At 35.7% G+C, this 13,807-nt stretch overlaps 1 protein-coding gene across 4 annotated transcripts in view; it reads left to right on the top strand.

The window, feature by feature from the left end:
- The window catches only part of DGKB (diacylglycerol kinase beta), a gene marked incomplete at both ends in the record, with an annotated part of 326,775 nt that overhangs the window by 120,119 nt on the left and 192,849 nt on the right, over nt 1-13,807 (top strand). For all 4 annotated transcript variants that reach the window (XM_084306831.1, XM_084306829.1, XM_084306830.1 and 1 more), the window contains 3 exons: nt 97-182; nt 2,000-2,089; nt 7,176-7,336. In XM_084306831.1, coding sequence (XP_084162957.1) covers nt 97-182; nt 2,000-2,089; nt 7,176-7,336 — 337 coding nt within the window. The remainder of the gene's footprint in view (nt 1-96; nt 183-1,999; nt 2,090-7,175; nt 7,337-13,807) is intronic.

Raw genomic sequence — 13,807 nt, 5'->3', positions numbered from 1 at the left:
TTTAGTATTAAATGAAATGTCTTAAGCCATAAAATGTAGGAACAATGCACAATGAATTTATGTTAATTAAATAGATATCTTCATTTACTTTTTTAGGTTAAGTTTTTTCCGAGATGTTCCTGAGTTCAGAGTACTAGCATGTGGTGGAGATGGCACAGTAGGCTGGATTTTGGATTGCATAGGTAATCAACAGAGTTTACATAGTTTTGCTGGACTCATATCTTTCATTTTACTGTTCTTTACTATTTACGAGCATGTGGATACAAATATTTCATACAAGATGTCCATTTAAATTTTTGAAATTTAATAGTTTGAGAAATTATTATTTTTAAGGGTATTAGAATTGCAAAATCCTTGGATAAGTTCAATGTTTGTAGTCCCGCAGATTCCCAGAAGGCAAGAAATTTGAATCAAAACTGTTTTCAGTTCAAAGTCTGTTCCCTATACTGAATCAGAGCAGCTACCAAATTTCTGTTTATGTTCCATTATTCCATAATGGAGACAATGTCATAACAGTCCTTTGAAAAGAATTGTTTTTACAGCCATTTAGATGCCCATGCTGTGGGGTATGTACATCATTTCAGATGTTGAGTTCTTTCAGTCAGTTGGCCATAAAGTCCTGTGTATAATTAGGAAGGACCAGAGGTCAAGATATTACAGATTCAAACTTCCCAATGATTATTAGCATATCTTCCACACCACAGCATTGTTTATTGGGCACTAGAGAGGCTGCAGAGAAAATAATGGGAATGTCTGGCAATGGAACTGAGGAAGGAGATGAAGAAAGGCCAAAAGACTCAACTTTGCTGTTTGGAGAGTGTTAAAAAATGTGCTTTTTTTGTGGGAACTGTGGACCAGAAAACTTAAGTGAAAATGATGTCATGGAGTGTCAAAGACATATTTCTGATCATGGTTTGACCAAAAAAAAAAAAAAAGGAAGGGGAGATAAAAAAAAGTCCTTTTGCAAATACGTGCTATTGATTGTAATTCTCAAATAGCTTTCAGAATTGTAAATCAATGTACATAAATATCAGGTGAACTGTCTAAACTGGAAAGGGTGAAGTTTTGTAGCTGTTAATTGTGTCATTGCCTTTGTCATGAGATCTAAAATATCATGTAGTTACCTTTCAGCAACATTATTTGAAAAGACTGCATTTTTTCTATGAACAAAATAGATGATTGTTTAATTAATCAAATCTTACTTTTAAACTAGACATGCCACTCATGGTGATTAAATGAAGGATTTGAAAAATTATATATTTGAAATATACTTGGACAATATCTGTCCCACTTTCAGAAAAGTTGTACTTCTTGACCAGGGTTTCCCCATCTGATTTTGAATACAGATCCTTGGTTTGAAACACTAGAAAATTAAAGGTTGAAAGTAAAAAGACACTCTTAACTACATACATTTTAAAATATTTCTTATTAAATACAAAATATTGACTTAGAGACTTGATGAGATGTTTATCTTGATCAATGATTATCTTTAATAGTAGATTTTATTCTTAATGTGCTAAACCCTGGTGTTGGGTCAAGGGTCTTTGGTAATGGTGGTCATGTTCCACATGAATCCAACTGAATACACAGCTAAACAGAAATTTGGTCACGCAGCTGAAGGATTTGTTTCATTATTCGTGCCTCGAACTAATACTATTTTGCATTCCTAGTTGGGAATGGTATAGGTGAAATTAACAGAGAGCACAGAATATTCAGTCTGAGAAAAATATAGAATATCATTGTTTATGTATGTTTATCACACCCTTGGGTTAAAAAAGTTCAAGTGATAATAATGTAAATTAGGATTAAGGATTGAATATTGGCTAGGGAAGGGGCTGCACAATGGAATGTCTCAATGAAATGCTTGTTGTTGCAGAATCTCCTGTATAAAATACATATCGCTGTCTTTCACTGAAAGAAAATGTAATACAGTTACTACATTGGTACCAAGCAATTAAATTTTTGTTGCTTAGTTATGTTTTTCCTTCTTTATTCACAGAGAAAGCAAACTTGCTTAAACATCCTCCAGTTTCTATTCTGCCTCTTGGGACTGGAAATGATTTGGCAAGGTGTCTGAGATGGGGAGGAGGTAAACACAAATTAAAATACCTTGTATTATGCAATTAAAAGAAAAAAAATGCAACAAAGTCTACCCTTAACTTTTGGACATCTCTTTTATGATGTATGTAAAGAAAGAACAATTATTGCCTTTCCTCTTTTTGGAATTAGCTGTCTGTAAATGTTGTATGCACTGTTTTATAGATATCAAAGGTCATAATCACTCTTCATATCTTGCTTGTAGCTCCTGCTCACACCAAAAAAGCTCCAAGCTACAATGAGAGTAGTATACAGCTACTTGGTTGGCTTTTTACCACCTGTATTGCAGTTATTTCTTTAATCAATACATTATAAAAAGAGTATTCTTAAATGGATTTTAATTGGGGCTGTTCTGAAAGGGTTACAGAAAACAGCTAATAATGGTTTTGGAGTGGTTTCATCTTTTTTAATATTCATAAATATTAAATGAAAAATATGTCTCAGCCTCAGACTAGTTCCTTTGGTCCACTCGTTTCTCTTCTCCTACAGAGGATTCCAGACAATAAGTGCTGTGGTGCTATTTATCAGGAAATGAGAAGACAAAGAATGTTGAAAGGAGAATATATGTAAAGGCATTACTTCAATATCCTTTACATCCTTTCCTGAACGTAATTCTCAGCTTCTCCAATAACTTATTTCCATGCAGAATTTGCATTACAGAATTAAAAAGAGCATCATAACCTGAAAGAGACCCAAAGAAGAAAGTCTTAGGCCAGGCAGTCTCTGGAGAAAGCACATCAGTTCACAGGCTCATAAGTAGTTCTGTTTCAGGTCTCAGTTGTTCATTTCAGTTCAGATATTGTATATATGGAAACTGGGTGTTCATTTTGAAATTCCCAGCCTTTGCAGATGTTTCTTCCTTCTTCTGTCTCAACAATTATTTTTTTCCAAATGTCTACCTTGTTACCAGAGAGGTCTTAAGCAAATTCTCTATAGTCTTCATGCTAGAGGACTTTTGTTAACCATAATATTCAGTCAAATCATTTGAGGACCTTCTTCATTCTTCTGTCACGACTGGCAATTGTTTACTCTCATAGGCCTTGAAATAAAACCAACCAAATCAGCCTTACTTAACTTTCTGGGCAGTTCATTGAGAAGTCATAGAATAATTCAGACTGGAAATGATCACAGAAGGTTTTCTTGTTCAATCTGCTACACCAAGCAGAGTTAATTTAAGAGTAGATCACATTGCTCAGGACTTTATCCAGTTGGGTCTTAAAGTCTTCATAGAATAGAGTCAGCATGTTCTCTCTGGGCAGCTTGTTCCTATGCTTGACTGTCTTCATGGTGAAGTTTTTCTGTATATACAATCTGAATGTCTATTGTTTCAACTTACACTCTTTGTCTCTCATCCTGTCATCATGCACTGCTGTGAAGAGCCTGGTTGTGTCTTGGTAATTTCCTCATAGGCCTTGACAGGCTGCTATTAATTAGGTTACCCACTACCACCACCACCATTTCTTCTCTAAGCTGAAGAAGTCTATCTTCCTCAGCTTCTCCTCACAGAGCAAGTGTTCTTAGCTCCCAGTTATCTAGGTGGTCCTCAGCTGAACTTCCCCCCATTTATTGTTGTCTGTCTTGTACTGTACATTCATGCGAGGAGGGAGGGCAGGTCTGCTGTAAACTGGATGCATTCTAATCCCTGAGCAAGAGGGGGACTTAACTTCTCTCTATCTACTGGCTCCGCTCCTGTTCATGTGACTGAGAATGGTGTTGGACTATGTTGCCAGGCTGTTCAGTGAGCTCATACACAGCTTGCTGTCCTCCAACACCACCCCTGCTGCTTTTTTTCACAGAGTTTTTCCTCTCCCAGTCTGTCCCCAGCCTGTATCATTGCAAGGGTTATTTCTTCTTTTGCCAGTCCATGCCTCCAGTGTGTCTAGATTCCTCTGGATGGCAGCCCTGCCATTGAGCATTAGTTTTATGTGACATCTGCAAACTTGAAGAATGACCTCCAGGTCACTGATAAGGAAAAAAAAAAAAAAAAAAAAAAAAGGACAGGTCCCAAGATACACCAGTTCTTGTGGGTAACCATATAACCATATAGAGCACAGCTTATTTGCCACCGCTATCTAAGCCTGGTAATCAAGCCAGTTTTACATACCTACCTAGTTTCATACCCATCCAGACAGTAACATCCCAGCTTATCTGCAAGAACACTGTGGGAGACAGTATTGAATGGCTTGCTAAAGTTAAGGTAATCAATACTGCAGTTCCTCCCCTTGTCCACAAATCCACTCATCTTATTACAGAAGGCAATTACTTTGGTCAGGTTTATCCATGCTGGCTGACTTCTTCATGTGCCCAGAAGTGTGTTTGAAAAGGGTTTGGTCATGATTTCTTCCAGGGACCAAAGGCAGACTGGTTTGTAGTTCTCCAAATTATTATTTTGGCCTTTCTAATGACAGATTCAAATTTTTTATTATTTTTTTTTTTTACTGTGATGTCACTTGTGACATCTCCCGGTCTCCATGCCTTTTCAAAGATGATAGTGTCTTTGCAAAGCTGTTAGCCAGCTTTCTTAAAATCTTCATATGCAGCCCATCTGTAACAGAAGCCTAAAAAGCTCCCTTAAATTTGCTCATTATTTGATTACCTCTGTGCTCTACCCCCATTCTGTCTTTTGGCTAATTACCGTGTTCCTCAATCATCATGTCTTGGTTTTATGCAATCTACCTGATTTAAACTGTTTTATAGGTGAATCATGAGGCTAATTTATTGTGTTACTGAACCCGTCCATTTCCTTTTCCTTTGGGAAAAGACCGCACTTAAGCAAGTTAAAAATAAAACCAAAATGCTTAGTCCTATTGCAATTAGCAAGCAATATATTTATTATGTTCTTTAAATTAACTCTGCTCATATGAATCAGAGAAACTGAGTCACGCCTTTCTCTTCCATGATCTCTGTAGCTTTTAGCTGAAATCAAAAATTGTTTTTCCATACCAATAAGTTTACAAGTCAGATAAATTGTGCTTGCCAGTTTCATCTTTATGTGCTGAGAAGGTCCAAGTAGTTGCAGTAGAAGTCTGCAGAAACTTATATCTATCACATAGCATAGGTTTCTCAATGAGGTGAAACAAATCGCACTCAACAAGATTACCTGTGATGGTATTTTGACATTTTCTTCAAGAAAAAAAAAAAAAAAAAGGTGATAAAGAGCAATAGATGGGTACTACCTTTCATTTGATCTGTCCTTCCATTCACTTCTATTTATCTTTTGTTTTAATTGACTACATCTGGACTAAAGTAAATATAATAATAAAAAAGACATGAAAATATTCTGGCTTTCATCGTTCTTTGCTACGTAGACAGTGACATAACACAGATCTCCTGGAACTTATGTAGGCTGGGAGAGGAGACAGGTTTCCCTGAAACCAAACCACTGGTGAGTGGTCTCAAGGATGCAGACAAATGGAACTGAGCATGCTGCTGTTATGTGGTGGTTGGCAATGACTTAAAAAATAAACTATACAACCATAAGGTAGTACATCAGCAATGTGTTTTGAACACAGAGGCTTTGAATGGCTGTTTACTTTTTTGTCTTCCATATGCTGAATTGCAGTTGAATCAGTAGCTATGAAGAGAACTCCTTATATTTATCCTGATTTTCTTCATACAAAAGTTATAACTTCTGTTTACCAAAGATATGGTTTTTACATTACTAGATTGTTGATGACCTTGCAAGTACATATTGCTTAAATATGAAAATTTATTCATGATTTGAAGAAGAAACAAATCCACAGATCTTAGTTAACTATTACAAAGCCATTTTGTCTGAATAGTATTTAGAGCTGAAAACGTAACCTAGGAAAGTCCCCCCATTTTATTTGTATGCACATTCGTACTGTAGTTTGTGTATGCTCAGAATCGTGAAAGCAAGTATACTGCTTAGTTTGGTATACAGCGTAGTGAACTAGGGAATTACCTAAAGACAAGTGTGCTTCTAGCAAGTAAGAGTAAGATCTTTTTACAGATCAAGATGAGACTGATAAAGAAGTTGCTGAAAGATAGCAAAATGTTAGTTCTGCTGATGTCATCAGTCATGAATGGATTTCATTTTTTTTATATACCAAACCACACTGAAACAGTTGGTTTAAAAAATAGAAAAAGGCTTTTAATCTTTCAGTCTCATGCTAGACTCTTATCAGATAAATCTAAGATTCTGAACTTTTTTTGCATATATTTTGAAATCAAAGGCACTAAAAATTAAGATTAATTTCATAACAAGAACATTTGGCAAACTGTAACCTTATGTCTTTGAATAGCTGCTGTAATAATTTGAAAAATTCAAGGGATTGGCAAATTTAGAATGTCAAATTATTTTCTCCAGTATAAATCTGACACCCAGTGAAATCTATAGAGTTAATCGAAGTTTATATTAATTTATCTAAGTGTGAAGTCATAGAATCATAGAATCATTAAGGCTGGAAGAGACCTTCAAGATCATCCTGTCCAAACATCTATCAAGATCACCCACAAAACCATGTCCCTAAGCACCACGTCCAACCTTTCCTTGAACACCCCCAGGGAGGTGACTCCACAACCTAGTGGGCAACCCCTTTCCATTGCCTGACTACTCTTCCTGAGAAGAAATGTCTCCTAATTTCTAACCTAAACCTCCCCTGGCACAACTTGAGCCCATCTCCTCTAGTCCTATCACTAGTTATCTGTGAGAAGAGGCCAACCCCCAGCTCCCCACACCTTCCTTTCAGGTAGAGAGCAAGAAGGTCTCCCCTGAGCCTCCTCTTCTCCAGACTAAGCCACCCGAGTTCCCTCAGACACTCCTTACAAGACCTGTGTTTCAGGCCCTTCACCAACTTTGTAGCCCTTCTCTGGACACATTCCAAAGAACAGTTTCATTTTAACAGTTATGCCTTCTCTGTTAATGAGAAGTGCTGGAAAATTTTATGCTCTTCAAAAATAATCCTGATGTTTGGGTCTTATATAAATAGTTTTCATTTTTCCAGCCATCTAGAAAGAGAATGAAGACAAAACTAAAAAAAAAGAGAGACAAACAAACAAACAAACAAAAAACTTATTTATGTTTGGTCAAAATAACCATTTTCACCTTTTGGTAGGTTATGAAGGAGAGAATTTAATGAAGATTTTAAAAGACATTGAGAACAGCTCAGAGATTTTGCTGGACAGGTGGAAATTTGAAGTTATTCCCAATGATAAAGACGAGAAAGGAGATCCAGTGCCTTACAACATCATCAATAACTACTTTTCTATTGGCGTGGTAAGACTCATGCTTATCCTTAAGTGATTCTCTTTTTTCTGTTTTGAATAATCATTTGATTGGTTTAGAGTGAAGAATTGTTGGTTACAGATCATTTAAAATGTTATTTTCCTAGTGAAATGAATACATAGATGACTGAGTGACAGCAATTTACATAGATTTGCTTACACGCATTCAAAGTAGAATTATTCTTCATGATCTTCTACCTTCCCATCTATAAAAAAGATATTTGTGCTGTTCCTAATGGTTTATGAGCATCTACAGCACTAAATTTAGATTGTCATTATGAAGGTCCTATAAAAATATAAAGGAAAACTAATCACTTAATATGAACTCAAGTAACCTTTTCCATTAGGACTCACATGATCAGAACTATTTAAAAGAACAGGGACATTCTCTCTTTCTTTAGGAGAATTTTAAATAACAAAATAATAATAATAAAGAGGAGTATATTCTTGGTTCTGTCTTATGGTCATATTCACAGTTAGAATGAATTATGAGGAAAAGGGGTGCGAGAAGCAGTTAATCTCCTACAAACTGCATCTCCAGCTTGTGGTTCTTTCTTTATATGTACTTCTCCCATTATACCTATTCTCCGCACTGCATATATGAGGGGAATCAGAAATATTCAGTCTAACTCCCTAGAATTCTTTTGGTTTGGATATGCTTTCAAAGACTAGCAGAAGGGGGACTGTGATGAGGTCCAAATTTCACAGAATAAAGAGTTCATAAATAAGATTTTTAACTTGGACACAGCTGTAGTCTAGTTAACTTGGGGACATGACCTCCAGCAGGTAGTACTGGCTGTTCTGAATCTCTCTCTCTCTCTCTCTCTCTTTCTCTCTCTCTCTCTTAAAAATCAGAATCCACTTTTACAGAATGTATAATTCTATAGTCCAGTATTTCCAAATGCTACACAAAAATTTTTAATGGGAAGTACCACATAGTCGTTGTAAATCCAAGGAAATTATCTCTTCTTGATTTTCTTGGTCTTCAGTCTTAACAAGGTTCTGCCACAAATATAAATGGTTGTATGAAAATTTTACATATTAATTGCAGTTCAGTAATTTTTATACAGTGCTGATCAGCAACATGCAGTTTATTTCTTAAAAAAAAAAAAAAAAAAAAACTTTCAAAAATTTCCTGTATCATCTTAAATTATGAGAAAATAAAAAATACAAAAAAATTAGGATCCCCAAAGTTCAGATATTGAAATCGTAAGAAATTGTAATTAGTTTTTTTTTTGATTGTATGGTTTGTTATTTGTTATTTACCCTCTCTTGTACAAAATAAGTGCAAGGAAAAGCTAGATGAATCAGGAATAACAGAAATTAATATAAAAAGGCACCTAAAGGCAAAGTATATGCACCTTAACTAGTGCAAAAATAAGTTCATAATCATGAGTGGAAAGGAAAATCTTTAAGCTTACAAAACAAATAAATAAATAAATAAAAGCAAATGCCTCACACAGGGGAATATATTCAGTGACTTTGTCAAAAGAGAATATTGAAGCTCAAAGGTGAGGAAAGAAAATAAATGTGTTACACTGAAGAAGGAAGCAAATGATGAAAGGGAAGAGGGATGAGATTTTATGCCTATGTACATTAATACAGTGTAATTTAAATTGTTTCTAAAATGTAGACGAGCACCACATGTAAAGACAGCACAGAAACAGGAAATTGATAGTAGGACATTTGTGAATGTGCTAGGCTTCAAAGAATTCTTCAGTGTTATTCAAGAAAAAAAAAAAAAAGTTGAATAATTGAATTGAAATTAGTGGCATGACCAATCATACTGGTATTAAGGACAATGTAAATTATTTGTAAAATACTGCAAGAAAATATCAAGCTCTACTCCACACACAAAGCTCCACAAGCAACTCTAAGATTAAGTTTTCAATTAAAACCTTTGAATTCAATAATTTAATCACAACAAACTTTTGACTCTTCACATAATATAAATATGAGCAGCAGAAAATTATACCAGAAATGGACAATACAATATGTTGCATTGATAAAAGCTTCTAAATTTTTAAAATTATATTTTTGAAGCAGTAAAATCTGTTAAGTTTTTCATATGTTCAAGTTTATAAAATACCTGTTTCTTAAGTTAATTGGAGTGAATAGGGCAGAGCAAATACAGAAAGTCTGAAATTGTATCTTAAACTTGTTGAACTTGTGTAATTCACGTACTAGGTAACATTTATGATCATAGACCCATAGAAACACAAGATTGGAAAGGACCTATAAGATCATCTAGTCCAACCATCTTCCTAGCACCAATACTACCCACTAAGCTACTAAACCATATCTTGTAGCACCTTGTCCAGGCGCTTCTTGAACACTGCCGGGGATGGTGTCTCCACCACCTTCCCTGGGCAGGCCATTCCAGTGCCTAATCACTCTTGGAGAGAAGAAGTTTTTCCTGATATCTAATTTAAATCTCCTCTGGAGCAACCTGTGGCCATTCCATAGAGTCCTATCATTAGTTATCTGGGAGAAGAGGCTGACCCCCTTCTCATCACAACCTCCTTCAGGAAGTTGTAGAGTACAATGAGGTCTCCCCTGAGCCTCTTCTCCAGACTAAGAAACCCTCAGCCGCTCCTCATAGTACTTGTGCTCCAGACCCCTCACCAGTTTTGTTGCCCTTCTTTGGACATGATCCAGGGCCTCAATGCCCTTGTAGTGAGTGGCCCAAAACTGAACACAGCACTTGATGTGCGTCCTCACCAGAGCAGGGTACAGGGGAATGATCACCTCCCCGCTCCTGCTGGCTACACTATTTCTGATACAGGACAGGATGCCATTGGCCATCTTGGCCACCTGGGCACACTGTCAGCTCATGTTCATCAGAGCACTGATCAACACTCCCATTTTTTTATTTTTATTTTTTTTTCCCTGGACCCTTGAAAACCCTTGAAGACCCTTGATAACCCTTGAAAAGACAAGCAAAATGTTTGTCTATGCAAATAGAATACTTAAGATACTAAACCTTATCTACAACTGAAGTAAACCTTGTTTCACAAAAGCAAAAATGTTTTCAGTACTTCATGCCTAATATAAACTTTGGCAAGTATTGAATTATAAAAACATCAATCTACCACCTTGTTGGACGCCAGCTGTTGTTATCCAAGAACATAACTTGAGTCAGGCCTACAGCAAAACAAAGCAACAACAACGAAACAACCAAACAACCAAAACAGTGCCACCTACAAGTTTATATTAAGAGAAACAAAAAGGATTGATATAATAGATGAAGTTAGTAATAGAACCAAAGAAAATGAGAGTTTAGCGGACCTCAGAGAGACACCTATATTCATTCCTCTTCCTAAGGTATTATCTGTATCACTTGCCTCATTCCTGACAGATATTTATCTAGTTTGTCTTTTCAGATAATTTTTTTTCCTGTGATTTTTCTATTATTCCATTACCGTATGACTCTATTACTTTGTTGTCCTTACTCTAAAATTTCTTTCTCATTTCTAATATAAATAGTCTTGGTATAGCCTGGGCCCAGGGTTTCTTGTCCTGTGCAGACAGGAGAAGGAAAACAAATTATTCCATTCCTCTGTAAAACTCCTTGTTGCCTACTGGAAGGTCAGTCAGATTCCTTCTTTTGTTCCATAGCCTAACTATCTCCAGTTTCTTCAGTGCTTTCTCACAGAAAATGTTCTCTAGACATCCGATCATATGTGTTACTTTTAGCTGTGTTTGGATAAAACATGAGAATTCAACCCAATTACTCCCTTCAGTTCATATCTCCCTAGAACTGTAGTGTTCCCAATTACAATGCCACATCTGATGTCTTATCAGCACTGAGTAGAAAAGAGGAATTAACGTCTTGCAAATGATTCCACTATAAAGAAAAAATAGCCTTCTTAGCAATAGCATGATTTTTTTTTCATATTTGACTTGTGATTCATTGCTGATTTCAAATACTGTTCCAAAGAACTACTACCTCATATCTTTTGTGTTTTGTAGAACTTACTCTTCCTACCTACATGCAGAACTTACACTTACTGAATTACACCCTCTTTCAATTTTTACTGTTTCTCCAAGGCACTACAAAGACTGATGGTAACCTGTGGCATATTTTACATTGCCTCATAGATTCATGGAAATAATAGGCGTGCTGTCAAATCATTATGAACAGAACCTGCAAGATGGATTTTGTGAGAGTACGGCAAAAATTGTATTTGGCAACAAACAATCTCAGTGCTTGCTTAGAAAGGCCAAGGGAGTAAAACTTGATAAAATTGTGCCTGACAAGGGGCTTATACTGCCTTAAGGACCATAATTCAGGTTGGAAGGAATTGCAGAAGTCAGTAGTCCAATCTCCAATGTTCTTAGCAGGGTCAGCTATAAGAGCAGTCACATAGCTGAAGGCTTTATGCAGTTGAGTCTTCAAAAACTCCACAGATGGAGATGTTAAAACTTCTCTGAGCAACTTATTCTGCTGCTTGGCAGTCCTTATGGTAAAGTTATTTTTCTTTATGTCTTGTTTGAATCTCTGTTGTTCCATTTTACACTCTTTTTTTACCATCATCCCATTATGCACCACTGTGTAGTCTGGCTTGTCATTTTCATAACTTCCTCTTACGTATATGCAGGCCGCAATTAGATTTCCCTGAAGCTTTCTCTTCTAGCAAAAAACCTAGATCTTCAGGCAGTCTTCTTTATCCTCCTGTTTTCAACCAATCAAGACCATAACTTCCCTGCTTGGATACAAGAATGCTGGGGTAGAGCATGTTCAAAACCTTGCTGGATGAGCATAACATCTACTGCTCTCTCATCTACAAATCTAGCCCTTTTATCATAGGCAGGAATCAAAGGGTAGTTTACTGTTGTGAAGGAAAATCCTTCAATAAGTTGAAAATTAACATTTTCAGGAGTGTGTGTATTTGAAATGCTTCATTAGTATGTTCAGGCCAAAAAAAAAAAAAAAAAGTTGTTTTCTAAAGCATTGTCAGATTCCTGACCTGTGTACATAATTGTATGTACTATGTATAAGTACAGGGGAAAAAAGAAAAAAAAAAAAAAACAAGAAGAAAAAAAGCAAAATGAGATGCAGTAGATAAATGAGTATAAGCAATGTTCAACCTGATGATAGCATGCAGCATATAAGAACCATACAAAGCACCAGCCAAGCTGTGTGTCAGTTTCAAAGCAGAAGCTAGAAAACATCTAAGAGTAAAGTAAAATGAGATAAAGATTTTCAAGTGTTCACATCCATCATTCTGTCAGGATGGCAAGACACCAAGAGAGAAGTCCCATCTGCTTCCAAATAGTAGTGGGATTGCTGAAACAAGCTAAATATCCAAGAAAAAAATGTGTATTAAGGCAGTCAAATCATATTGGCTTAAAAAAGTAAAAATGTGAAGATTAGGTGAGCTGACCAAACATAACTCATAATATTAGTGGACAGATAAACAGACATGATAAAGACAGGAAACATCAGGCCAACTTGGAAATGGGTGACAAATAAATTACTGACATATTTTGGAGAAAATAAAAATAATCTATACAACCTTTAAATTCACGCACTGCCTAATAAATTCATACACTTAGGTTACTGTTATCACAGTGGTCATCAAAGACAGATCTCAGTAATCTTAGCATTGGTGTGTTATCACAGGCTCTGTATTCCAGACAGTAGGCTTGCAATGCATTTCTGCAGTTCCTACAGGAATGGAAATTCAGTCGTCACATCATTTAGCTAAACTGCTAAGGGTATAAGCAATTTACTAGAGTTGACTGTGTGTGTAGATAGTATCAGCTTGTGCGTATTAATTGTCACAGTTAGCCTTTGGTTAGCTGTGGATAAAACAGCATAAGGTAACACTACTTTCTTCAGTCACTTAACTACTTACTAATAATGGTGAGTCAATATAAATATACCTGGACAGTTACTTCAGATAAGTTTCTGTGTCATAATAGCCCTGCATATTTGATTTATTTTCTCCTAGCTATTTTCCATATCTGTATCTTAGGCCTGTATTAAGAACAAAAACAAAACAACAACAAAACAACTTTCACCGATCAATTATATATCTTAGCACAGAGAAGTATTTCCACAAAATTTAGAAATAGCTTTTTGTTCAATATTTTTCCTTTTTCTTTCTTTCTTTCTTTCTTTCTTTTTTTTTTTTTTTTTAAGAAACAGTCTATACTCATTACTTCATGACAGCATTATTTATAGTGGTTAAAAAAAAAAAAGGAAGAAAAGTGGATATAGCTATCCACAATTCAAAAGTATATTTGCAAAAGCTTTTTTTTTTTTTTTTTTCAAATAAGAGCTTACAAGTCTAATCTCAGATCTTGTCAAGAACAAACTATTTTCATAGAACAGTCATGCAGTCGTAACAAACCATGGATACATATTGTTAATTACAAAATATACCAGTGGATTGGTATATATTTGATGAAGTTTACAATATGTGTACCCAAAGCAAGTGCATAGAAAACAGGTAAG

This window comes from Netta rufina (genome assembly GCF_964035555.1).
Source record: "Netta rufina genome assembly, chromosome: 2".
In the NCBI taxonomy this organism is placed as follows: Eukaryota; Metazoa; Chordata; class Aves; order Anseriformes; family Anatidae; genus Netta; species Netta rufina.
Note: the sequence above shows the minus strand (reverse complement) of the source record. Positions and strands in the feature narration are given on the sequence as shown.